Genomic DNA, 27,670 nt, shown 5'->3' with positions numbered 1-27,670 from the left:
TTACCGGTTTACAACTTACACCGATTTACTGGTTTATAACGACCAATTTAATTAACTTGCACCGAACCCGACTTGAACCGAAATTGACCGAAACCCGTTTTAACCTGTCAAAACCCGACTTTAACCCAACTTGTTACTAACCTGAGATGAATTCAACCCGACCCGTTCCCAACCCGACCCAAATTTAACCCAACATGTTACAAACCCGACCCAAAATCAACCCGACTTGTTATTAACTTGACCCAAATTCAACCCGACTTTTTATTGACCTGACCTGAATTTTACCAGACCTATTACTTAGTCGACCCAAAAATTCAACCCGATCTGTTACTAACCCGACTCAAAATTAACACGACTTGTTACTGACCCGACCTAAATCCATTCCAAATTGTTCCTGAACCGATTTCAAATCACCTTAAATGCAATTTATACCACCTTATTATTTTTTATTAAAGCATTTTGTTTAGGGAGACCAAGTCGGTCCAGGCCAGCAAAAGAAAGGAGCATCATCCTCAAATTTAAGAGTTAAATATAGTATATATTTGTTGTATGGTCAAAGGAGATAATTATCTTCCTAAATTATAGACTATAGTTCCCTAGTATATTGTCATATATATTATAGTCAAAGGAAATAATTAGCTTGATAAAAATGATAATTATCTATTTATAGTTAGTTGAACCAAATATGACCTGACTTGGAAATGACCCGACCTGATTGTAACCTGCAAATTATTGACTTGAGCATAACCTGACTTGGAAATGACCCAACCTGATTATAACTTGCAAATTATTTACTTGAACTGAACCGACTTGAACCCGACTTGAAAATGACCCGACCTGATTATAACCCGCAAATTATTGACTTGAATCGAACCCGACTCGAACCCGAGAATTACCCTAACCCGTGAAAACCCGAATTAAACCTGACCTGTTGTTCACCCGACCCGAATATAACCCGACTTGTTATTAACCCGACTTAAACCCGAAAAGAAGTATGACCCGACGTGACCCGACTCAAGCATGACCCAACCCAAACCCAAACCCATCTCGCATAGGTTATGGAATTAATCGAAATTGACCCGACCCGAGTTGACCCAACCCACTCTTACCCGACCCAAACCCGACCCGTTTATCCAAATGACAGCTCTAGTTACACCCTTAAAGCACATCTTCACAAGTCTTAAATTTGTCGCATTAAGGTCATAATAAAACATTATCAGTCTATTACGATATTCTACTTTAAGGACATGTTTTGATTAAAAGTAATGTATTATTAAGGTAATAAAAATTTATCTTAAGAAAAATAATTGTGAATATATAAGGGAAAATGAGAGAATGATGGTGTGATTAAATTATTGTTATAAAACTATACAATAATGACATTATGCTCTATTTGGATTTTAAATTGGGCTAATTCTAGTGTTTGGATGAGTTAGAATTTGAAATGTAAATTTAGTTCAAATTCTGAAACAATTAAGAAAACTTTATAATACTTAGAATTTGAAATAATAATAAGTCAAACCATGTCATTTAAATCCTAACCTAACCTAGAACCTTAAACAACTATTGTGTACTTCATAGTTCTTCTATTTAATGATAATTCCCTTCTTCAACTTATTTACTTTATCTCTCCTCTCTTAAACGTTTATCATCCTCCATTATTTCCTCCACCACCTTTTCCTTTATTGACGACAGGTTAATGGAATCGTTGATCAATTTCGATCATAGCAGTGGGTTTGGGCTACAAAATCTCGTTTCTTGATATGATCGACTATTTTTGGGATAATATGTGAGTAAAATATTTGGAATTGATGATGATAAAGGTTATTGTTATGGCTATTGAAAAATTGCAGATTTTTGTACACAGATTGTTTTTCCCAAACAAGTAATTTGTAATTGAAATTCAGGATATCAATTTCCAGAACTGGAATGATATAGTAATTTAAAACGAAATTAGTATTTCCAAACATGCCTTATATTGTGAAAAGTAAAGAGAAAGGGAACTTTAATCCTCATGATCACAAGGACGGGAATGTCCTATGATCTCCTAAAATCAGAATGGAAGTTTTAACCGCTTGATCCATTCCCACTCTGTCATAACTATAAATACACTAAAATTTGATTTTTTTGGCGTAATTTTTCTGTGTGCTCAAACTCACAGAATTCACATTTGATATCTTCCACCTCGTCTTCCCCATCTCTATACAAAATCGAAATTCTAAAATTCTATCCATGGCTGAAAAACCCTAGATTATCGCGCCATAATTACATCAAAAAGCTTAATTTAACAATAATGGATAAAACCCTAGAAATCCATGTATTGGGGTTAAGCTTATTCTTGCTTCTAATCACTTGTTTATCAGCTGAATCATCGACATGTTTGACAGTATACAAGGAAGGAGGAGCTCCGGCTGTATTCAAATCCCCAAAATGCCCTAGCTGGAAGCTCTCCCATCACCAATTTCCGCCGGGAAGCTCCAAGTGCCATGTCGCCGCTTTTCAAGGTCGCCGGAGTTCGATGGAGGATCGTATCTTATGTGCCCTCGGTGTTCGAATTCCGTTTCCGGGTTCGTAAGATTTTGTTTTATTATCTGGAAGAATTAATTTTTAATTTTGTAGTGATTTCCTGATTTTGATGGGTATTAATTTTTATGTCTTATGTGATTATGTGATTATTGCTTGTGTTTTATGTGTTGGATCATGATGTTGGCTCATTTGAAATGGGGTAATAGAAAAATGGGAATTGAATAGTTGTATGGTAGTGAATATTTGAGATGAAGGAGTAGATTGTGGGCAATAGTGATGCTACCCAACCCCAGGATTAGATTGGTGTAATGTATACAATAAGACATTTAATAAAATCCTGACTGTTGAATAAAGGCAAGCTTTATAGGTATATGGATGCTCATAAGTATCATCCAGTGGGAGCAAAAAGCCTAACTTTTATATGAATATTGCTGATATTTCCCTTTAAATTTGATAGTTTTCTTTCAAGATTGCCAATTGAAGTAGTAAAAGTAGGTATATAGCTGGGTGTCATGAGGTTCCTTTGCCGATGTGGACTTGCTTTGTGGTTGGCTCTTGGCTGGTTGTATGCATGAGCGTGTAGCGGAGATTTCTTCTGTGAATGTTTATTCTTTTGCTCCATGTCAATAGGAGAGTAATTAGTAATGACAGCATGATTCTAATTGGTCACGAACGTAAATTTTATCAACTGGACTTAAGCATCTCCTTAATTTCTAGAAGTTTGAACAAGATTTTAATTGGAACATGTTATATTCTGTGGACTATGCATCATGAGTCTATCTGTTCATAGAATGTGGGATGAAAACTTAGGCATTCTGGGTTAGCAGGTCACTTTTGTCTCACAATTGATGCTTATTGTGTTAATTGTACTATGAGTGGCCAAATTGGTAGATTGTTTGGTTTATTCATTGAGTGTTCTATTATTGACTACACCTTGCATGAGTGACAATACTTGTTTCCCCGTATGAGTTGAGGGTTAGCTTACCACAATGTTCTTATATATAAAAAAAAATTCAGGGTGGGTAGGGGGCTGTTAAATGTTCATTATAGCCTGTACAATCTTGTGCATGTTGCTGTATCGGTTTTGGTTCATTTATTGACTTACAAGTTATGTTGTAGGATATTTTTTGAATCTGTTATGTTGGGGTTTTAGTTCATTTTGGTTTTAGTTGCTTAAGCTCTTGTCCAATTCAACTTTATCATTTAGTAGAGACCATTTTCAATCAGTAAATCAATTTAGTAGCTTGTGTTGGTGACTGATGTACAGATGAGATGTTCAAATGGAATGAATGATAGGTTGGACCTGAGAGGGCGGAATTACTGAAGGACTTTAAACTTTAACATTGACACATTCACAGGATATGGGGATGATTTCCTTTCTCATTTTTCTATGCATTGTATACCTCCCTCCTCTCTCACTCTCTCTATACAATATACAAAGATAAGGATGCCTTGGTATTATTATGCAATCAAATTAACTGGGTGTGAAAGAGAAATCAGAGAAAGAAGACTGCAAAAAGAAGAATTTATTGGATGGAATCTTAACAACCATTTCTTTACATTATATCAAGTTATCAACATAAAAAGAGGAAGGGAGCACTTTTGTAATTTGGTGTGCTCAATCATATGCAGCGTTATCAAATAATCTGTCTGTCTGAAAACTGGTAGTATGTACTTTGAGCATTGGGAACTTTTTCAACTGTTAAATTAAGTAATTAGTGTACATGATTCATCGTAGTGCAGGTAAATTTCATTGTGTTTCGTTCTATTTGGATGGACTTGTTTAGGCCCATCTTTTACCCCTTGTCAAAAAAAAAAAAAAAACAAAACGATTCCTCCTAGGTTTTTTTATCCCTCTGCATAGATGACTGCTGGAATTCAAGTTAGTTCAGAATTTTTGTGAGTACAGATTTATAATGAGTACCTTTGGATTTCTAATTTACATTAGTTTTAGAGCAGGTCCAAATGGATTTACAGAGGTGGATGTGAGCATTGTGGCAGTTTTTGATGGACATAATGGCTCTGAAGCTAGTGATATGGCTTCAAAACTTTTGTTGGAGTATCTTATTCTGCACACTTATTTTCTCCTTGATGCAACGTTTCCTTCCTTTTTAAAGAAATCAATGGGAAGATTGTCAAACAAGGAACTTGTGACATTTTCTTCTCAGTTCTTTAAGGATAGAGAATGGATGTTGCATTTTAATGATCAGCAAAGGTATTAAGTTGACATGTCCACAATCTTCTTTATTTATGTATTTATTGTTTTATATGTTCCCCACCATACATCTTTTAACTCTGTAATGTGTTCCGGGCTCTTTTTTGTTCTTGATGAATGGCCAATTACCACATTTGACTAATTTGAGGATAACATGTATGAGCACCGCCAATTTTCATGTACCTAAAAATCTAATACGTAGTATAGACAATACTGTGCTCTGATTCCTCTGAAGTTAGCTAGGAAGATACTGCATGCTATAGATTTTTAGGCCTTGTTCCTCCTTTGAGGTTCCCTGCACCTGGGTCAAGTTTTGAGAGATTTTTTTTATTCTCCCTTATGCTAGACCAGGTTTGTCGCTATTTGAAGTGTGACTTAAAAGATAAAGGATATTATGTTTCTTGATCTTTGAACTGGGGTACCACATAATTTTAGACCACTGTCTTCTGTTAACAGCCGACTATAGTTATGTTCTCAACAAAAAAGGTTATATCAGGATTCAACAAATCTTTTTCTGCAAGTTGAACTTCCATGGAAACGGTTTTTGTAGATAGATTGTTGCCTTGTTGGTTCGCTAGCAATTGTAAGAAAATACTACCTCTGTTAAATTTTTAGTTGCAACAAAGGGGTATTATTTGTGAGACATAAATAAGTTCTTTTGTTGCAACTAAAAATTAACAGAGGTAGTATATTATTCCTACCAATGTATGAAAATGTTTGATTTAAAAATAAAAGATTTCTCCACGGATGTTGCAAGTTGTACTTGCCAAATTTCTTCCTTGATTAGCAATTTCTCATGTCACATGGAAAGTAGCTCTTGGGAAACTTGGAGTTCTTTGCACATTAGCAAAAAAAAAAAAAAGAGTGCAAAATTATTTTCTTCCTTATATGAATTTACATGTATGCTTCTACTCAAACAACATTCCTCTAAACGAACAATTATAGTCCTTTTTATTTAATTATTTGCTTATTTTTTAAAAAAATTGTCTGTTTTATAACATTCTTTAAGATCAAACTGAAAATATACTAACCTTGGATGAACCATTAGAATGTTCAAAGAGTATTCCTTCATAAGAATAAAATATATAAAAAAAAAAAAGAAAAAAAAATCAGTTAAATGTTGAAAGAGTATGCTTTTCTAGTTAGTGATTGAAATGTACTCCATCTAAACTAAATTCTGAAATTAATAGTTGATAAAGAATAGAGAGGGTATCATCTTTTTCTCATTTGATTTGTTGGTAATCTTTTGACATATTGATATATGCAAATTGTGTTGCCTAGCTTTGATTTAGACACATAGTAGCAAAAATCTATGCCTGTACAAAGAACATAGTTGTAGCTTGTAGGTTTAAATCTTGGCCGTGTAGGTATCATTGGTTATAAACTTATAAGGTTTATTTATTTATTTTATATAAAAAAAAGTAGAAAAGGAGGTGTTTGTGAGATTGTTAATGTTTGTAATGCTATATGATTTTAGGTTTATGTCTCAAGAAATTTTTGGAGAATCATTTCATTTGGAAATATTGAAGGAAGCATTGCTGAGAACAATCGCTGACATTGATACCACTTTTTCCAAGGCAAGTTTCAAAATATTTTTCTGTTGAGTTGCCTTTCTAGTGTTAGATTATGTTTATGGTTGACAATCATTGAATTGAGCTGTGAAGGAGGCCATCAGATTACAACTTGATTCGGGTTCTACAGCCACAATTGTTTTGATCGTAGATGGTCAGATATTGGTTGCAAATTTAGGAGACTCGAAGGCTTTTTTGTGCTCTGAGCATTATCAGCCCCCTGCTGATGCTAAAGGTAACATTATCTTCCCTGAGAGCACCCTTTTTCTATGGAAATGTTCACAAAAGTGAGATAGAATTTACTATCTCGTTTAACCCATTGGTCTATGATTGTATATTACGTGCAAGGGGTAGTCGCCTTGCAGGCTATTATGTTTTGCATTGACCATGTGGTAAAGTTCTAGTTTGCTGGAATCATTGCAGCCACTGCTTTAAGGATATATAGGCAGAAACAACGTGATGGTACTGTACTGAGATTTAAGGATTGTGAAATCTGTAAAATGGTGGCTTCCAAAGGAGTGAAACTTTTGGTTGTGAAAGAATTGACTAGTGATCATCGGCCAGACAGGGATGATGAGAAGTCCCGAGTTGAAAATGCTGGTGGTTATGTTATTGAGTGGAGTGGAGTTCCTCGTATTAATGGGCGTCTTGCTGTGTCAAGGGCTATTGGTGATGTGCCTTTCAAAAGGTAATAAAGAAAACTGTGCTCTGTAGCACAATCCTGTCTCTTTAATGTACTCTGTGTGTGTATGTGTTTTTTTTTTTTTTTTTTTTTTTTTTTTGGGGGGGGGGGGGGGGGTGTTCACACTACTTCACTGTGACATTCAGAAATTTCTTGTGATCAGTTTCGGTTGAGTGTGTGTTTATTTTAAATATTCAATAATTAAAATGTTTATTTGGTCTGTGCGAGTGTGCATTTTTTAAATTTATTTTTAAACTTTTCTAAAATAACAGGATTGTGTATTTTATTTCATTGGTTGCAGGTATGGTGTTATAGCTGCTCCAGAGATTACAGATTGGCAACTCCTGAATGACAATGACAGCTATCTCATAGCTGCATCCGATGGTGTTTTTGAGGGGTTGGACTCAAAGGATGTTTGTGATCTTTTGTGGGAAGTGCAAAATGATGACCTATTAGGATCACAGGTTTCTCCAGCTTGTTCAGATTCTTTAGCTGACTGCATAATAAGCACAGCTTTTGAGCGAGGAAGTGCAGATAATATGGCTACTGCTGTTGTTCCATTAAGATTGATGAGTTTATCTAAAACCTCTCTAAATGGTAAGTATGCTATTTATTAAGGATTTTGAATTTAATCTTGAAAATGGTAGTGGTAGTGTGATAGAAAGAAGAATCCATGGAGATGGAAATCTATCTCCATCTCTGTTTGAATATGTCCGGGATTTAATGTAAAGCATAACTAGATAATTAACATGATTAAATGTTAATTGTTACTTTATTGAGAAGGTATGGCCAAGATATTGATTTATTGAGTTGGCTTCTCAATATCAAAATCATTACAGGTCCTCTTGTAGATTTTTTTCAGCCTTGTTGTGATTGGAAATAACTTGGTTGAAATGTTTGGGCTTACATTTCTTGGTTCTGGAACTTTCATTTAAGTTCAATCTGTAGCAGTTTATTTTATTTATTAACTTTTAAATACAGGTTTTGCATGGTTACATTTATTGTCCATTGTGCTGCGCTTTCTTTGGTCAACATTTTTATTGATCCATAATCCATTTGTTGCATTGATTATCTTTACCATGCATTGTCTCATCAGTCTTGTTCTTCTTTGCTTATTCTTCTTTGCTTTTGTCAATGTTTTAGCTGCAGAAATTCCCATCAGTCTTGTTCAACTGAAACATGCTTACCCTATTGTGGCAAAGTTTGACAGGTTATTGGTAAGTAAAAGCCAAATTTGTCTTGAACAAAGTAGTAGGGGGTTCTAAGGGAATTTGTTCGGCATTTATTTAATTATCCTAAAAGGAATGCATAAATTTTCTTCGACTCATGGGGGCTTATGCTGACTTTGTATATCACTTTGCTGTTGTGAGTTCTGCTTTTTCTAATTTTCCTTTCTCATTCTGGTCATAATTTCCCTTCTAAACTCTTGCTAACTACACTTGAACTGATGTCCTTGTCGGGTCCTTTCGAAAAAACTTGAATTAGTACAATTGACTATGCTCATAAATCCCTTTGATTACTGCACTTTTGTTGCTTTGTTTTCTTTTGTATGTTGTGCGTTAGTGCCATGATTGTATGTATAACCTCTTTGATCATCTTACCATTTATATCTCAAGATGTAGGGATGGCAGCAAAGATTTTTCATTTGGTCCTGAGATGTAAATGGTAAGATGAACCTACCTCTTTTTTTACTATGACTTTGACTAGGAGAAAACTTAATGCCATAGCCTGTTTGCATTAATGTTCTAGGTACCAAGTAATCCTTTTAATTCTACCGTTCCTCAGAAAGATAAAAGCATATTTGGCTATGTGCTTTAAAGTATTTGTTTTAATTTTTTTTTTCGAAGCCCGTGATTTATGTCATTAAATTAATAGAGGCCATTAAATTTTTTAGTATTAAGCTATGCTGGGTTCCCATTTGACCATGTCTATGGGCCAAAATTTTCTTGTAAAGTTTTGACAGTCATTTTTGCTTCAGGTGGAAAGCAAGCAAGGTAATTTTGGCTGTTACTATTTGTATGAGAACCTTAAGGAATATGAGGAGGATACTTTTAGTCATCCAGAGGATGAAATATATGAAGATCTTTATGACATCCCTCATGCTCTCCCTGGGCGCCTTGATCATACCTGTGGTGAGTGGAGCTGTCCCCTGGTTTTGAGTTTGTATAATATATATCGTTTTATTGAACAAAATGTGCTCTCTTTCCTCCCAATATTTTTTTCTTTAATCATTATTAAGTTAGGAGGGAAAAATGGTGATTGGCGTGGAAAGTTCATCCTTTTTACATTCTATCAAGTAGTTATTATTTTCAGCTACGGATTGTAGTGTCTTTTTCAAGTTTTACAGTGTGACAGTATGCGAAGTATGACTATTAGATTGTTTACCTTTGGAATTAGGAGAATCTGCAAAGTTAAATGTGGAGAACGACTTTTGCTTTCACTCTGAGATGATCTCTGATGGTAGTAATGATGATAGCCGATATCCTGAAGATCTTTCCAGTTTCCTTTCCCTGCTTGAATCAATCCCTTTTCAGCATGCTGAATCTAGTTTTGGATCATTTGAGGAAGCTAAACCTGAAATGAGGTATAAACTCTTTTTTCTTTGCCACAACTCTTTGCAGTACTATAGTATTTAGGAATCTATGTATCTTTTGATTTTCGAGCTCTGTTTTAAATTTTCCTTTAAGCTTAAAGATAGAGATGTCAAAAGTTGACCCGACCCGAAATACCAACTCAAACCCGATTATTAACCGACCTATTTGAACCCGAAAAAATGGTGACCCAAACCCGACCTGACCCGACCTGAAACCAACCCTAGACCCGAGTTGACCCGAGTATGTGAGACCCGAACCCGAACATAAACTGACCTGGAGATGACCCGATCCGAATGTAACCCGTAAATTATTGACCTGAACTGAACCCGACTTGAACCGAAATTGACCTAAACCCGTTTTAACCCGTCAAAACCCGATTTTAACCCAACCCGTTCCTAACCGTACCCGAATTTAACCCAACCTGTTAAAAACCCGATCCGAAATCAACCCGACTTGTTATTGACCTGACCCTAATTCAACCCGACTTGTTATTTACCTGACCCGAATTTTACCAGACCTATTACTAACCCGACCCAAAAATTCAACGCGATCTATTACTAACCTGACTCGAAATCAATACGACTTGTTATTGACTCGACCTAAATTCAACCCAAATTATTCCTGACCCGATTTCAAATCACCTTAAATGCAATTTAGACCAACTTATTATTGTTGATCAAAGCATTTTGTCTAGGGAGACCAAGTCGGTCCAGGCAGCAAAAGAAAGGAGCATCATCCTCAAATTTAAGAGTTAAATATAGTATTACCTCCGTTTCTTTTTAGTTGACACGTTTTGACTTTAGCACTATTCATCCACCTTCCTTTGACCATATTTTGTGCTTTGTATGTAATGAAAAATATAGTCATGTGGGATCTTGTTAGATTTATCACGTAACATACTTTCAAAATATCAACTTTTCAAAATTTTTGCTTATCGATAATTAAAGATATTAATGAATTGAATAAGTGCATTGGCAAACGTGACTAAAGAAACGTGTCAACTAAAAAGAAACAGAAGAAGTATATATTTGTTGTATGGTCAAAAAACAAGCTAGCCATACTTTTCAAGCTAGCATAGCTAGCGAGACTAAATGCTTTCGAAATTGCCTCAAATAGCCAAGGTCGGTATAGAGCTTGCGAGCAAGCAAGCGAACAAGGAGATAATTATCTTCCTAAATTATAAACTATAGTTCCCTAGTATATTGCCATATATATTATAGTCAAAGGAAATAATTAGCATGATAAAAATGATAATTATCTATATATAGTTAGTTGAACCCGAATATGACCTGACTTGGAAATGACCCGACCTGATTGTAACCTACAAATTATTGACTTGAACATAACCCGACTTGAAAATGACCCAACCTGATTATAACCCGAAAATTATTGACTTGAACCAACCCAACTTGAACCCGAGAATGACACGACTTGAAAATGACCCAACTTGATTATAGCCTGCAAATTATTGACTTGAACCGAACCCGACTCAAACCCGAGAATGACCCGACTTGATTCTAACCCGCAAATTATTGACTTGAACCAAACCCGACTCGAACCCCAGAATTACCCTAACCCGTTTTAACCCCTGAAAACCCGAATTAAACCCGACCTATTGTTCAACCGACCCGAATGTAACCCGACATGTAATTAACTCGACCTAAACTCGACTCAAACCCGATAAGAAGTATGACCTGAATCAAGAATGACCCAACCCAAACCCAACCCGCATAGGTTATGGAATTAATCTGAATTGACCCGACCCGACCCAAGTTGACCTGACCCACTCTTACCGACCCAAACCCGACCCGTTTAGCCAAATTGACAGCTCTATCTGAAACCTCAAAATTTTTTCAAAAAGCGTGGATAATAGCCTTCAATTTTGGAATTTTTTGACTTTTTTTCACTCGGAAATAAAAATTACCGAAATGTTTACGATGATCCCTAATACCCTCCGGGAGTCCAATTGGATGGATGGAACAATCCAATAAGCCTTTAAACGACCATTTTACTGGTTTACAACTTGCACCGATTTCATTAACTAAAGCTTACCACGAACATTTATGACAACATATAATAATAAAAAATAGATCCAAACAACATTATATGACCCCAAGATGTATCCCCTAAGATCTCAATGCTTTTCGACACCAGGCCCCCCGAAACATTCGAAATTTCTCAAAAAGCGTGGATTTTAGCCTTCAATTTTGGAATTTTTTGACTTTTTTTTCGCCCGCATATAAAATTTGCCGAAATGTTTACCATGGTTCCAATTATCCTTCGGGGGTCCAATTGGGAGGGTGGAACCACCCAATTTGCCTTTAAACGTCCAATTTACCGGGTTACAACTTACACCGAATTAATTAATTCAAGCCTACCACGAACATTTATGACAACAAATAATGATCATATATGGTTCCAAACGACATTATATGACCCCGATATGTATCCCCTAAAATTTCAAGACTTTTTGACACCGGGCCCCGAAAACTCCAAAAATTCTCAAATTTGAATTTTTTTTGACTTTTTTCACCCGGAAATAAAATTTACCGAAATGTTTACATGGTCTCTAATATCCTTCGGGAGTCTAATTGGGTGGGTGGAACCATCCAATTTACCTTTAAACGAGCAATTTATCGGTTTACGAGTTGCGCCGATTTCATTTACTCAAGCCTACCCCACCAACGTTTATGACAACATATAATGATCATATATGGTTCCAAACGGCATTATGACCCCGAGATGTATCCCCTACAATCTAAAGGTTTTTCGACACCGGGCCTCAAAACCTCCAAAATTTCTCAAAAGCGTGGATATTAGCCTTCAAATTTTGAGTTTCTTTTTTTTTACTTTTCTTCGCTCGGAAATAAAAATTTCCGAAATGTTTATTATGGTCCCTAATATCCTTCGGCAGTCCAATTGGGTGGGTGGAACCATCCTATTTGCCTTTAAACCGCCAATTTACCGGTTTACAACTTATACCGATTAAATTAACTCAAGCCTACTACAAACATTTATGACAACATATAATGATCATATATGGTTCCAAACGACATTATATGACCCCGAGATGTATTCCCTTAAATCTCAAAACTTTTTGACACCGTGCCTCGAAGCATCCCAAATTTCTAAAAAAGGGTGGATTTTAATTTTGGAATTTTTGACTTTTTTTTGCCCAGAAATAAAAATTACCGAAATGTTTACCATGGTCCCTAATACCCTTCGGGAGTCCTATTAGGTGGGTGGAAGCAACCAATTTGCTTTGAAACGGCCAATTTACCGGTTTACAACTTGCACCGATTTCATTAACTCAAGACTAACACGGACATTTATGGCAACATATAATGATAATTTATGGTTCCAAACGGCATAATATGACCACGAGATGTATCACCTAAAATTTCATTTTTTTTCGACACCAGCCCCGAAAATTCTCAAAAAGCATGGATTAGCCTTCAATTTTGGAATTTTTTTAATTTTTTTCGCCCGGAAATATAAAAAAATGGCGAAATGTTTACCATGATCCCTAATACCCATTAGGATACCAATTGGGTGGGTGGAACCATCCTATTTGCCTTTAAACGATCAATTTACCAGATTACAACTTGCACCAATTTAATTAACTCAAGCCTACTACGAACATTTATGACAATATATAATAATCATAAATGGTTCCAAACGGCTTTATATGACCCCGAGATGTATCCCCTAAAATCTCAAAAAATTTCGACAACGGGCCTCGAAACATCCCAAATTTCTCAAAAAGCTTGGATTTCAATTTTGGAATTTTTTACTTTTTTTTTTTCTTGAAAATAAAAATTGTCGAAATATTTACCATGGTCCCTAATTCTCGCTGGGATTCCAATTGGGTGGGTGTGTGGAACCATCCAATTTGCCTTTAAATGACCGATTTACCGGCATACAACGTGCATCAATTTCATTAACTCAAGCCTACCACGAACATTTATAACAACAAATAATGATCATATATGGTTTCAAACGGCATTATATGAACTCGAGATATATCACCTAAAATTTCAAGACTTTTCGACACCAAGGCCCCGAATCCTCCAAAATTTATCAAAAAGTGTGGATATTAGCCTTCAATTTTGGAATTTTTTGATTTTCTTTTTTTGCCCGAAAAAAAAAATTGTCGAAATGTTTACTATGATCCCTAATATCCTCTGGGAGTCCAATTAGTTGGGTGGAACCATCCAATTTGCCTTTAAACGGCCAATTTACCGATTTACAACTTGCACTAATTTCATTAATTCAAGCCTACCACGAACATTTATGACAACATATAATGATCATAAATGGTTCCAAACTACATTATATGACCCAGAGATGTATCACCTAAAATTTCAAGGCTTTTCAACACCGGGCCTCGAAACCTCCAAAATTTGTCAAAAAGCTTGGATATTAGTCTTCAATTTTGGAATTTTTTGACTTTTTTTCGCTCGAAAATAAAAATTGCCTAAATATTTACCACCGTCCCTAATACCCTCCGGGAGTCCAATTGGGTGGGTGGAGCCATCCAATTTGCCTTTAAATAGCTTATTTACCGGTTTAAAACTTGCACCGATTTCATTAACTCAAGCCTACCATTAGACCTGGTTATTGGGCGGGTCGGGTCAGGGTCGGTGCGGGTCAAAGAGGGTCACATTTTATAGGGTCAATATAGAATCGGGCCAATGCGGGTTGCGGGTCGATAATGGGCGGGCCTACAAAATATCAATTAAAATGAATATTGGATAAAGCCATTATTAAATACGTAAGAATACAAATTAATCTATATAATTATTTTTACATTATGTATTTTCTTTATCAACTAAATTGGAAAAACATGTTGGCCCTATATTGACCTTACCCAATAAGGGCCCTGTCCATTAATAGCCCTGTCCATTAAAAGCCTCATAAGCTTGGCCCTGACCCTATTATCATTGGGCTACCTTGTCCAATAACCACCTCTACCTACCACTAACATCTATGACAACATATAATGATTATATATGGTTCTAAACGTCATTATATGACCATCCAATTTACCATTAAACGACCAATTTACCAGTTTACAACTTACACCGATTTCATTAACTCAAGCAAACGACGAACATTTATGACAACAAATAGTGAACATATATGGTTCCAAACGACATTATGTGACCTTGAGATGTATTCCCTAGAATCTCTAAGGTTTTCAATAACAGGCATGAAATCTCCAAAATTTCTCATAAAGCGTGGATATTAGCCTTTAATTTTTGAATTTTTAGACTTTTTTTTCTCGCCCGGAAATAATAATTGCAAAATGTTTACCATGGTCCCTAATACCCTTTCGTGAGTCCAATTGGGTAGGTGGAACCATCCAATTTGCCTTTAAACGACCTATTTATCGGTTTATAACTTGCACTGATTTAATTAACTCAAACCTATCACGAACATTGATGAAAACAAATAATGATAGTATATGGTTCCGAACGGCATTAAATGGCCCCGATATAGATCCCCTAGAATTTCAAGTATTTTCGACACCGGGCCCCGAATTCTCAAAAATTTCTCAAAAAGCGTGGATATTAGCTTTCAATTTTGAAAATTTTGACTTTTTTTCGCTCGGAAATGAAATTGCCAAATTTTTTACCATGTTCCTTAATATCGCCCGGGAGTCCCATTGGGTGGGTGAAACCATCCGATTTGCCTTTAAACGAACAATTTACCGGTTTACAACTTGCACCGATTTCATTAACTCAAGCCTACCACGAACATTTATGACAACAAATAATGATCATATATGGCTCCAAACAGCATTATGTGACCCCGAGATGTATCCCCTAAAATTTCAAGACTTTTCGACACAAGGACCCATAACCTCCAAAACTTCTAAAAAAAACGTGGATATTAGTCTTCAATTTTGGAATTTTTTGACTTTTTTTTCTTCTCCCGGAATAATAATTGCCGAAATGTTTACTATGGTTCCTAATACCCTCTGGGAGTTCTATTGGGTTAGTGGAACCATCCAATTTGCCTTAAAACGGCCAATTTCCCGTTTACAACTTGCGCCGATTTCTTTAACTCAAGCCTACCACAAACATTTATGACAACAAATAATGATCATATTTGGTTCCAATAGCATTATATGACCCCGAGATGTATCCCCTAAAATTTCAAGACTTTTCAACACTGGGCTCCGAAACCTCCAAAATTTGTCAAAAAGCGTGGATATTAGTCTTCAATTTTTAAATTTTTTGAATTTTTTTCTCCCGAAAATAAAAATTGCTCCCGAAAATAAAAATTGCCGAAATTTTTAACATGGTCCCTAATACCCTCCAGGAGTCCTATTGGGTTGGTGGAACCATCCAATTTGCCTTTAAATAGCCAATTTAATTACCGGTTTATAACTTTAGGGATTTCATTAAATCAAGCCTACTACGAACATTTATGACAACATATAATGATCATATATAGTTCCAAACGGCATTATATGACCCCGAGATGTATCCCCTAAAATATTTATACTTTTCTACACTATGCCCCGAAACCTTTAGAATTTCTCAAAAAGCGTGGATATTAGCCTTTAATTTGGAATTTTTAGACTTTTTTTTCTCGCCCGGAAATAAAAATTGCAAAATGTTTACCATGGTCCCTAATACCCTTTCGTGAGTCCAATAAGGTGGGTGGAACCATCTAATTTGCCTTTAAACGACCTATTTACCGGTTTATAACTTGCACTGATTTCATTAATTCAAGCCTATCACGAACATTTATGACAACAAATAATGATAGTGTATGGTTCCAAACGGCATTGAATGACCCCGATATGTATCCCTTGGAATTTCAAGTATTTTTGACACCGGGCCGCGAATTTTCAAAAAATTATCAAAAAGCGTGGATATTAGCTTTCAATTTTGAAAATTTTGACTTTTATTCGTCCCGGAATAATAATTGCAAAATGTTTACCATGGTCCCTAATACCCTCCGAGAGTCCAATTGGGTGGGTGGAACCATCCAATTTGCATTTTAACGACCTATTAACCAGATGGTTTATAACTTCCACTGATTTCATTAATTCAAGCCTATCACGAACATTTATGACAACAAATATTGATAGTATATGGTTTTAAATGGCATTAAATGACCCCGATATGTATCCCCTAGAATTTCAAGTATTTTCGACACCGGGCCCTGAATTCTCAAAAATTTCTCAAAAAGCGTGGATATTAGCTTTCAAATTTGAAAATTTTGACTTTTTTAACCTCGTAAATAAAATTGCCAAATTTTTTACCATGATCCTTAATATCGTCCGGGAGTCCCATTGGGTGGGTAGAACCATCCGATTTGTCTTTAAACGAACAATTTACCGGTTTACAACTTGCACTGATTTCATTAACTCAAGCTTACCACGAACATTTATGACAACAAATAATGATCATATATGGCTCCAAACAGCATTATGTGACCCCGAGATGTATCCCTTAAAATTTCAAGACTTTCCGACACTAGGCCCCGAAACCTCCAAAATTTCTCAAAAAGCGTGGATATTAGTCTTCAATTTTGGAATTTTTTGACTTTTTTTTTCTCCCGGAAATAATAATTGCCGAAATGTTTACCATGGTCCCTAATACTCTCTTGGAGTTCTATTGGGTTAGTGGAACCATCCAATTTGTTTTTAAACGGCCAATTTACCGGTTTACAACTTGCACCGATTTCTTTAACTCAAGCCTACCACTAACATTTATTACAACAAATAATGATCATATATGTTTCCAATAGCATTATATGATCTCGAGATGTATCCCCTAAAATTTCAAGACATTTCGACACTGGGCCTCTAAACCTCCAAAATTTCTCAAAAAGCGTGGATATTAGTCCTTAATTTTGGAATTTTTTGACTTTTTTTCTCCCGAAAATAAAAATTGCCGAAATTTTTATCATGTTCCCTAATACCCTCCATGAGTCCTATTGGGTTGGTTGAACTATCCAATTTGCCTTTAAACAGCCAATTTAATTACCGGTTTACAACTTGCACGGATTTCATTAAATCAAGCCTGATACGAACATTTATGACAACATATAATGATCATATATAGTTCCAAACGGCATTGTATGACCCCAACATGTATCACCTAAAATATTAATACTTTTTTACACTATGCCCCGAAACCTCCAAGATTTCTATAAAAGCGTGGATATTAGCCTTTAATTTTAGAATTTTAAGACTTTTTTTCGCCGTGAAATAAAAATTGGCGAAATGTTTACCATGGTCTCTAATACTCTCCGAGAGTCCAATTGGGTGGGTGGAACCAACCAATTTGCCTTTAAACGACCTATTTACCGGTTGGTTTATAACTTGCACTGATTTCATTAAATCAACCTATCACGAACATTTATGACAACAAATAATGATAGTATATGGTTCCAAACGGCATTAAATGACCCCGTTATATATCCCCTAGAATTTCAAGTATTTTCGACACCGAGCCCCGAATTCTCTAAAATTTCTCAAATAGCGTGGATATTAGCTTACAATTTTGAACATTTTTATTTTTTTTCGTTCGGAAATAAAATTGCCGAATTTTTTACCAGGATCCTTAATATCGTCCGGGAGACCCATTGGGTGGGTGGAACCATCCTATTTGCCTTTAAACGAACAGTTTATCGGTTTACAACTTGCACCTATTTTATTAACTCAAGCCTACCACGAACATTTATGACAACAAATAATGATCATATATGGCTCCAAACAACATTATGTGACCCCGAGATGTATCTCCTAAAATTTCAAGACTTTTCGACACTAGGCCCCGAAACCTCCAAAATTTCTCAAAAAGCGTGGATATTAGTCTTCAATTTTGGAATATTTTGACATTTTTTTTATCTCTTGGAAATTATAATTGCCGAAATGTTTACCACGGTCCCTAATACCCTCTTGGAGTTCTATTGGGTTAGTGGAACCATCCAATTTGCCTTTAAACAGCCAATTTACCGGTTTACAACTTGCACCGATTTCTTTAACTCAAGCCTACCACTAACATTAGAGACAACAAATAATGATCATATATGTTTCCAATAGCATTATATGACCTCGAGATGTATCCCCTAAAATTTCAAGACATTACGACACTGGGTCTCGAAACCTCCAAAATTTCTCAAAAAGCGTGGATATTAGTCGTCAATTTTCGAATTTTTTGACTTTTTTTTCTCCCGAAAATAAAAATTGCCGAAATTTTTATCATGTTCCCTAATACCCTCCAGGAGTCCTATTGGGTTGGTTGAACCATCCAATTTGCTTTGAAACAGCCAAATTAATCACCGGTTTACAACTTGCACGGATTTCATTAAATCAAGCCTACTACGAACATTTATGACAACATATAATGATCATATATAGTTCCAAACGACATTATATGACCCCGAGATGTATCACCTAAAATATTAATACTTTTCTACAGTATGCCCCGAAACCTCTAAGATTTCTAAAAAAGCGTGGATATTAGCCTTTAATTTTGAAATTTTTAGACTTTTTTTTCGCCTGGAAATCAAACTTGGCGAAATATTTACCATGGTCCCTAATACCCTCTGAGAGTCCAATTGGGTGGGTGGAACCATCCAATTTGCCTTTAAACGACCTATTTACCGGTTGGTTAATAACTTACACTGATTTCAGTAACTCAAGCCTATCATGAACATTTATGACAACAAATAATGATAGTATATGGTTCCAAACGGTATTAAATGACCCCGATATGTATCCCTTAGAATTTCAAGTATTTTCAACACCGGGCCCCGAATTCTCAAAAAGCGTTGATATTAGCTTTCAATTTTTAAAATTTTGACTTTTTTTCGATCGGAAATTAAAATTGCCGAATTTTTTCCCATGATCCTTTATATCGTCCGGGATTCCCATTGGGTGGGTGGAACAATCCGATTTGCCTTTAAACGAACAATTTACCGGTTTACAACTTGCACTGATTTCATTAACTCAAGCCTACCATGAACATTTATGACAACAAATAATGATCATATATGGCTCCAAACAGCATTATGTGACCCGATTTCAAATCACCTTTAAATGAAGATTAGACCACCTTATTATTGTTGATCAAAGCATTTTGTTTTGGGAGACCAAGTCGGTCCTAGCCAGCAAAAGAAAGGAGAATCATCCTCAAATTTAAGAGTTAAATATAGTATATATTTGTTATATGGTCAAAGGAGATAATTATCTTCCTAAATTATAGACTATTGTTCCCTAGTATATTGTCATATATATATTATAGTCAAAGGAAATAATTAGCTTGATAAAAATGATAATTATCTATTTATAGTTAGTTGAACCCGAATATGACCTGATTTGGAAATGACCCGACCTGATTGTAAACTTCAAATTATTGACTTGAACATAACCCGACTTGAATTCGAAAATGACCCGACTTGGAAATGACCCAACCTGATTATAACCCGCAAATTATTGACTTGAACCGAACCTGACTTGAACCTGAGAATGACCCGACTTGAAAATGACCCGACCTGATCGACTTGAACCGAACCCGAGAATGACCCGACCTGATTCTAACCTGCAAATTATTGACTTGAACCGAACCCGAGAATTACCCTAACCCGTTTTAACCCGTGAAAACCCGAATTAAACCCGACCTATTGTTTACCCGACCCGAATGTAACCCGACTTGTTATTAACCCGACCTAAACCCGATAAGAAGTATGACTCGACGTGACCCGACTGAAGCATGACCCAACCCAAACCCGACCCGCATAGGTTATGAAATTAATCTGAATTGACCCGACCCAGTCTTACCCGACCCAAACCCAACCCGTTTACCCGAATTGACAACTCTACTTACAGATTTTGAAAATGAAATCAAAGACGAAGAAGGTTTACTAGTTTTCTTCTTCAATTTTCTTTTTTATTATTCCTGTTTTTCTAATTATGAGTTCATGATGCTGATCTCTGGTTCTTCCTCATATAGCATTAAACTATATTTTTATTTTTTTTTCAATGAATAGGTATATCCTAAGGAAAAGGTTTGGCCAGGGAGCATATGGTGAGGTTTGGTTGGCTTTTCAGTGGAATTGTTCTCAAGGAGAAAATGCCAGGAATTGGAATCAGAATAACAGAACTTTTTCCAGACACCATCTTAATATGGAGTCATGCAATGAAAATTCAGAAAACTCCTCATCACGTTATGATTGTCCTAGTGGTTCCTCTGATAGTAACCTGTTCATTTTGAAGCGCATAATGGTAGGTCTGAGTAGTGAGTACTTATGATTTATTTCTATATCGTCCATTTGGTGGTCTTTTCTCCTGCATATTGCTAAGTTACCATTATCATTCTGCTCTTTTGACTTCAGCTTATTAATCATGCTGTTATTTTCTGTTGTCATTCATTGGAAGAATTTCTTCTATGCGATATGCCTGGTAAGCTGCATTAAAGTACATTTGTTTGTGTTTAGGGAATATATTTTTGCTTTTTTTGTGGAAGCCTATATTATGTGTGCATTTATGTTAAGCAAAGGGTTATCGTCATGTTACTCATGTACCTTAAATGAATTGTCTGCTATCATTTAAAAGGTGCGGAGATTTATCAACTTAAATGCAAGTATTTAGTTTCTTTTTATTATGAACAGGTGGAGAGAGGATCCTCTGTTTACCTGAGTGGGTTGCGGGAGAAGTATTTTGGTGAAATATTCTTAAATGCTTCAACATCTCTAGGAGGGTTTCTACCATCTACAATGTCAAGCTTATTATTTAGAAAACCTGGAGCCAATTCTTATGGTCCTTTTGGAACAGACGAAAATCTTAGAATTGTTATTCAGGAGAGTGAGGATTTTGAGAATCCTGGAGATGGGTTTATGCATGGAAATGGAACATGGACAGTGATTTATGAAGACGGCCTTGATCATATTGCAAGATATGTGGAATCTTTTGAGTCTCGTTCTAATGAAATATGGCTTGTTTTTAGGCATGAAGGCGTTTCTTTGTCAAAGCTTATGTACACAACTGGAGATGTCGATGAAATCCCGTCAGAAAGAACTGGACATGCTCAGGTATTGCGCCCGTCAAAATGGTGGCATTGGCTTAAGACAACAAAAGCAGGACATGAGGAAATGCGGAGTGTTATCAAGCAGTTGGTGCGTGCTTATAAAGGTTTTTAATGCAACGTCGTTATTTGAGTTGTTTTATTCAGTTATCTTATCTTGTTCAGGTGCAACTTATGGCTTGTGTTTTTAATGTTAAAATTTAAATGAAGAATGAATAGGAGCATGCTTATGCTAGAAAGTTGTCTTACATATTCAGAATGCTTGTCTTGGCCAATCTGTTAGTCTGACCTAGCAATTGGAGTTCCATATTTCAATTTAGCTTCGTGCATATGTAGAAATTTTTTATTATTTAATTATTTTGGATCTTAGGACTAGAACTTTACCAAGCCTTTTTTTTTTTTTTTTTTTTTTTTTTTTTTAAACTTCCGTATGCTTGTCATTGTTACCTGTTTGAGTTCTTACTTGGACTTCCTGAGATAATTTCTTTTCTTTGTCTCAGTTGGTGGCACTTAAGTCTTGTCATGATCGTAATATTACCCACAGAGATATAAAACCTGGTGAGGATCTTGATACCCTGTCTGTTACTATTCATCCTGAAATGGTGATGCATAATCTCCATTTTATTTCTGCATAATTAAATAATAAGAAAATTAGAAGGATTTGTAAAACATATTAATAGTTGTTTATAGGCTATCAATCATTTAAGAGATGAACGTGGCATGTTAGGGTCTCACGAATTGTATGTAGTTTTTTTTCATGTGCTTAAGGTTCTATTCAGGTGATTTATCTTTGCAAAATATTGAAGGAAACTTGCTTTAATCTTTTATGGATCTCTTTCTATGGACCTTATGAGTAAACTATGTGATCAGTCACTAATCAATCATCCTAGTCAAAGCTATATCTCATAATTGTGGATTACAATAAAGTCAGGGCTCTTAAGTTTAATTGTCTGTTTTCAATCAAATTAGTAAGTTCAGAGAAGGGAATACAAGGTGAAATCAAGAAGATTTACGGTTTGTTTGGATAGCAAAGAAGGAAAGAAAAGAAGGGGAGGGAGAATGGAGGAAGGGAAGGGAAAAGAAAGGGAGGGGGAGGTGAGCTCCATTTTCCCTCCAAATCTCTCCAATTTTGGAGAGATTATGGTTATTATAGAGAGAGGGAAAATAGATCCTTCCCCTTCCTTCCCCCAATCTTTTACCCAAACAAGAGATTTTGTCCCCCTCCATTTCTCTTCTCTTCTTTTCCTTCCATTTCTTCCTATCCAAACAAAGTGTTAATGTGTGGAATTATATGACTGGCCTCTCTTTATTTTGCCTGTTATTTCTTTCTATTTTCAAATTGATACACTGTGAGAATTGTTTCTTTTTTTGGTACCTTTTTTTTAAAAAAAAATTAAAAAAAAAAAACCTATATTTTGGGTCTTTCCACTAAAATCTTCTATTGCTTCCATATTTCATTAGTTTGTTAAAATTTAATATTGGATCAAGACAAAGCAACCTTGCATATTAAAATTTATTATGGCTCCGTTAAGCTCACACATTGGCTATCTCCTTTTGATTTCTGACCATACAATTAATTTTGACTCTTAGATTTAAATTGAATTTCTGGTTCTTGGATATTGATTTGAGAATTTGTTTCTGCAGAGAACATGGTAATATGCGTTGAAGATCAGGATACAGGGGAATGCGTTAAGGGAAAATCAATTGGAGATCTAAAAGTTGCAGGAAAAATGTATGCACTCCTTTCACAGTATTTTTGTAAAAAAATTAATTTTATTACTGGTTTCTATACATGAAAATGGATATTTTAGACTCCAATATTACCTCAATTGTGCCACCTTTGGTGAATGTTGGTCTGTCAGGCGTATTATTGACTTCGGTAGTGCAATTGATGACTTCACCATGAGGCGTTTATATGGATTTAAAGGCCCATCTAGGTACTTTCCAAACTTGAGACCTTTGCATTTCCTTTAGATATCTTTCATTAATTCTAATCAGAATTGTTGTTCACAGCCACAGTTCATGTCTGGTTTTTTCATACTGTTATTAGATCATGTATGATGTGATGAAGTGTTAAAGTTCATAGATTATATGTAATTCTATTAATGCTTTCTCCCTTTCCTAGTTAGGATCATATTAAGATTTCTTTGAGACTAGATGAAATCTGTTTCTCAGCCTAAATATAGTTGTTTTTGTTGGTGCTACTAAGCTCAGTTGGTAGTCTTTGGAGGATTAGATATTGTTTACATTTCTGCCCTTTATGAAACCTTTTAAACCAAAAGGGGAAAAAAAGGGTTGCTAGAGCTAGAGCATATAGAAAAAACAGCACTTCTAACTTTCTTATTATGATACAGATTTCCTGAATTCAGATAGGGCTATTAAGATGTTCATATGAAAACATACGACTACATCATTTGAGTTGCTTATATGTGATATATTATCTTCAGAGGCAGGTTCTATCCTTGCTGACTGCATTTATATCACACGTGGACTGCAAATCTTCATTTGTCTTCTATCTATTGCTGTAATTATTATTATTTTGTTTTTGATCCCTCAATCACTAGTCATTGCGAAAGGAGAAAGACAGAAAGAAGACACAAGTCGAATCATGATCTGTCATTTCAAACAATGTATTATCTTCAAAGAGGGAAATTAACATAAAGTATTATTTTCATCCATAATCTATCAATCCTGTATTTGAAGGTTTTTATGACTGAGAATTTGTAGTCAGAAATATACTGTGTTCTATTGTAGGTTTCTACTGTGGGTCACATATTTTCCTTTTTTAAAAATTTATTTTGAAATTTTTTTAATTTTATTTATTTATTTTTTTTTTATTACAGAGCTGAACAGACATTTGAGTACACTCCCCCGGAAGCTTTATTGAATACAAGTTGGTTTCAGGGACCTACAAGCAGAACTCTCAAGTATCCAATTCAATTAGCTGAAAAGTTTATCTTCTTGAAGCATCTTTTCATATTTATTTATTTATACTTACATGTACATACCTTTACGTTAGCTACAACACTCAATATTGGAACAACCCAATAATGAAGCACATAAATGCCCTACCTGTTTTCCAGATACATATGTTCTAAGTTCCTTTTTTTGGTAGGTATGATATGTGGAGTGTTGGAGTTGTATTCTTGGAGATGGTATTGGGATCAACAGATGTTTTCCAGATTAGCTCTTTATCCCATGCCCTTCTAGATAAGCTTCTTGAAGGTTGGAATGAAGACTTGAAGGAGCTTGCTTATAGGTGAGATCTGTCATAATGTTTTATGTTCATAAATGATCTACCTACTTCACCGAATTGATTCTTTGCTGTTGACACTATAAGTGATTGAAGTGACGAATGTTTTTTTATTGCATGGAAGAAGTTCATGTTGTCCCATGGAAGGATTTCCTGTTGTCCTGCTAGCCTTGCTTTAAAAGATGTTTGCCTTTTTTTTGCTCACCTATAACTGTGTCAGATGATTTATGGGTGTTTTGCTCAGTGAAAAGTTAAAACAATTTCAAATGTGAATTATTTGTGCAGGAGATAGTTATATCTTCTGTGGTCAGCTGTTTCTCATGGAAATTCTGAAAATTTTCTTTTCTTTGATTGCAAATTTGCAATGCTGCATGCTAATGTGTTATCAACTTATCATTATGATGTCAAAGATAGTTTTATCATACACTTGATAAACTGGGGTTTAAGTTTGAAATTGTAGTTTGAGCATCTTACTACTATGATATCTTTGCCTTAGTTGAATGATCACCGGCAATGAAGCATTTAAAATTCTGCTTCAGTATCTATCTCCACAAGTGAAATATGGCTTATGGACTCATGGTGTTGAATGATGCTAATATGTTGTTTAATGAATAATCATGTACATGAAAGTATTATTGAGAAACTAAAGCTGTTATTGCTGATAAGATGCTACTTTTTATCTCACTTGGTCAGGCTTAGGTCCTTCATGGAAATGTGCATATTAGTCCCTGGCCATTCCACTACACGTCATCCTGGCAAGGGTCCACAAGACCAGGTGAATGTCTTATATGTAGAATCTGTTTTAGGCTAACCTTGAACTTTATTTTAACTTTCCGTTGTTCTGTATTGATCAAGATAGTCATGTCACGTATTAAACATCTGTTTGCCCCGAGTTTAAACCTGATTGCCCTTTCTTTTTGATTGATTTTATTTGATCCCACTAATTATATAATGTATTATTTTATATAATAATTTGGGTAGGTCTTGATTTATTATTTTGTGACTACTTGCACTCACATAGTGGTTGTGATTATCACAATCAGTGATTGTGCTTCCACCTGCCATCTCCAAAGTCCCAACCATAAATGTTGGGTGTTTGGTTCACATTTCCCTAACTCAAATATTGGGTGGGATTCATTGTCACCTTGCTGGGTTTGCTTTCCCAGCCTTTAAGTTATTTGGTCTTCTTGTGGATTGAGCCCCCCACCCCCTTTCCCCCCACAAAAAGAGCTCTCTGGGGCTGGTCCTCTAGAAGGAAAAAAAAGGCAGTGCTTGTGCTTGGCAAACAGAGATGACATGATCTACAGAATCAGAACTATTTGCTTTACTGTTAATACTATTCTATGTGGTTGACTGTATTCCAATTCATTCAAATGTGCTGGTTAATATACTAAATTTATATCTGCAGGCTAAAGCTTCACCGGCTTCATGGAAATGTTCTGAAGAATTCTTCTCGAATCTTATAAAAAGTAGAGACCCTCTTAATATAGGGTTAGTTACCATTACTCATAATTATTTGGTTGAACTTACATCATACTGGTCAGGTTATAGACACTCTTGAACCTGACTCACATTGTTATCAGGTTTCCAAATGTCTGGGCCATGCGTCTAGTACGACAGCTTTTACGTTGGGATCCGGTAAGTCTCTGTAATTTTATTTTTCTTCTAATTATTATCTGGTGAAGTGTTTTTCATGATGTAAAAAAATCTCTTTTCCATTATTATACAAAGTAAATTACCGATGTTCAGTAACCAAATTAGCTTTGGTCTTTGGATGGAATTGAGTCTATTGGCTAATGGCTATAATGGGTTGTGTGAATATTTCGATACTAGTAACTAAAAAGTGTGCATAAAAGGCAGCATTTACGCACGTTTCTGCTACTAGGTTGAATGGTTTAACTTCATAGTTATCTGGTGATATGGATCGTATGCTCTGCATATTACTTTAAGGTTAACTTCTGCTTTGTGTTTTATAGAATTTTTGTTCTCGTGTTATGTGTACAGGATGATCGATTGACTGTGGATGATGCTCTGCAGCATCCTTATTTCCAATCACCTCCCAGCTGATCATTGAAAGTTTGGAACTATAAGTGCATTCTTTCGTGAAAAAGAATAGTTAGCGTCAGGGGTCAGCAACTCAGCATATAACAATTAATGAGGGGGCAGAGGAAAGGAGTGAATGACTTATTTATGGTTTATATAAACCATGCCCTTCAGGATGAGCTGGATGTGACAAGAGACAGAAATGCTTGGTGTTGTTTCTGAGGGGGTTTCTAGATCATTGTACTTTGAGACCAAGAATCAGAATAGTTAATTCTCTGTCAAAGTTGCAAAAAGATGATAAAACCCTGAAGATATAATCTTCTCGATGTTCAGAAACACACGAAGAGAAAGCCGTCACTAATTTTCCCATCAAGACGATGCCAACAAGGAAGTGGCAAGGAAAGACTTGCCTACACCTATTTTGTGTCGTCTTTTTTTTACCTTTGTATGTAAGCCATCCATGCACATGTTGTAGAAGTAACTATACGTGCTTACTGAAGTATCAAATCAGAAGTATATGATTTCATTATTCAGAAGCAGGGTTGTAAATTTGTAGCAGGATTAGAATTTTGACAGATTTTAGTGCAAATTAGCTGATGTATTTGGAGATTTCATTTCAACATCTAATATACCTTTTACTTTGCGTATATTTCATTCGCTTTTTTTCCTTGAAAAACCTAACCAGAATTAGAACGCAGAAAAAGAAGTTCGAAAAAGGAATATCAACAAAATGCTT

General features: G+C 35.5%; 1 protein-coding gene across 1 annotated transcript; it reads left to right on the top strand.

The window, feature by feature from the left end:
- Positions 1-2,120: 2,120 nt before the first annotated feature.
- On the top strand, positions 2,121-27,581 carry LOC145604084 (uncharacterized). The gene is made up of 20 exons (XM_081660032.1): positions 2,121-2,567; positions 4,486-4,741; positions 6,219-6,318; positions 6,406-6,547; positions 6,736-7,000; positions 7,296-7,591; positions 8,138-8,211; positions 8,973-9,126; positions 9,392-9,578; positions 20,605-20,839; positions 21,226-21,729; positions 22,139-22,196; positions 23,283-23,370; positions 23,501-23,575; positions 24,482-24,565; positions 24,754-24,897; positions 25,585-25,666; positions 26,300-26,382; positions 26,475-26,529; positions 26,896-27,581. Exons 1-20 carry the CDS (start codon positions 2,294-2,296, stop codon positions 26,956-26,958), a joined length of 3,219 nt encoding a protein of 1,072 aa, XP_081516158.1. The 5' UTR covers positions 2,121-2,293; the 3' UTR covers positions 26,959-27,581.
- The last annotated feature ends 89 nt before the right edge of the window (positions 27,582-27,670 follow it).

The sequence above is a fragment of the Chenopodium album genome, chromosome 2 (assembly GCF_948465745.1).
Source record: "Chenopodium album chromosome 2, dcCheAlbu1.1, whole genome shotgun sequence".
NCBI lineage: Eukaryota > Viridiplantae > Streptophyta > Magnoliopsida > Caryophyllales > Amaranthaceae > Chenopodium > Chenopodium album.
Note: the sequence above shows the minus strand (reverse complement) of the source record. Positions and strands in the feature narration are given on the sequence as shown.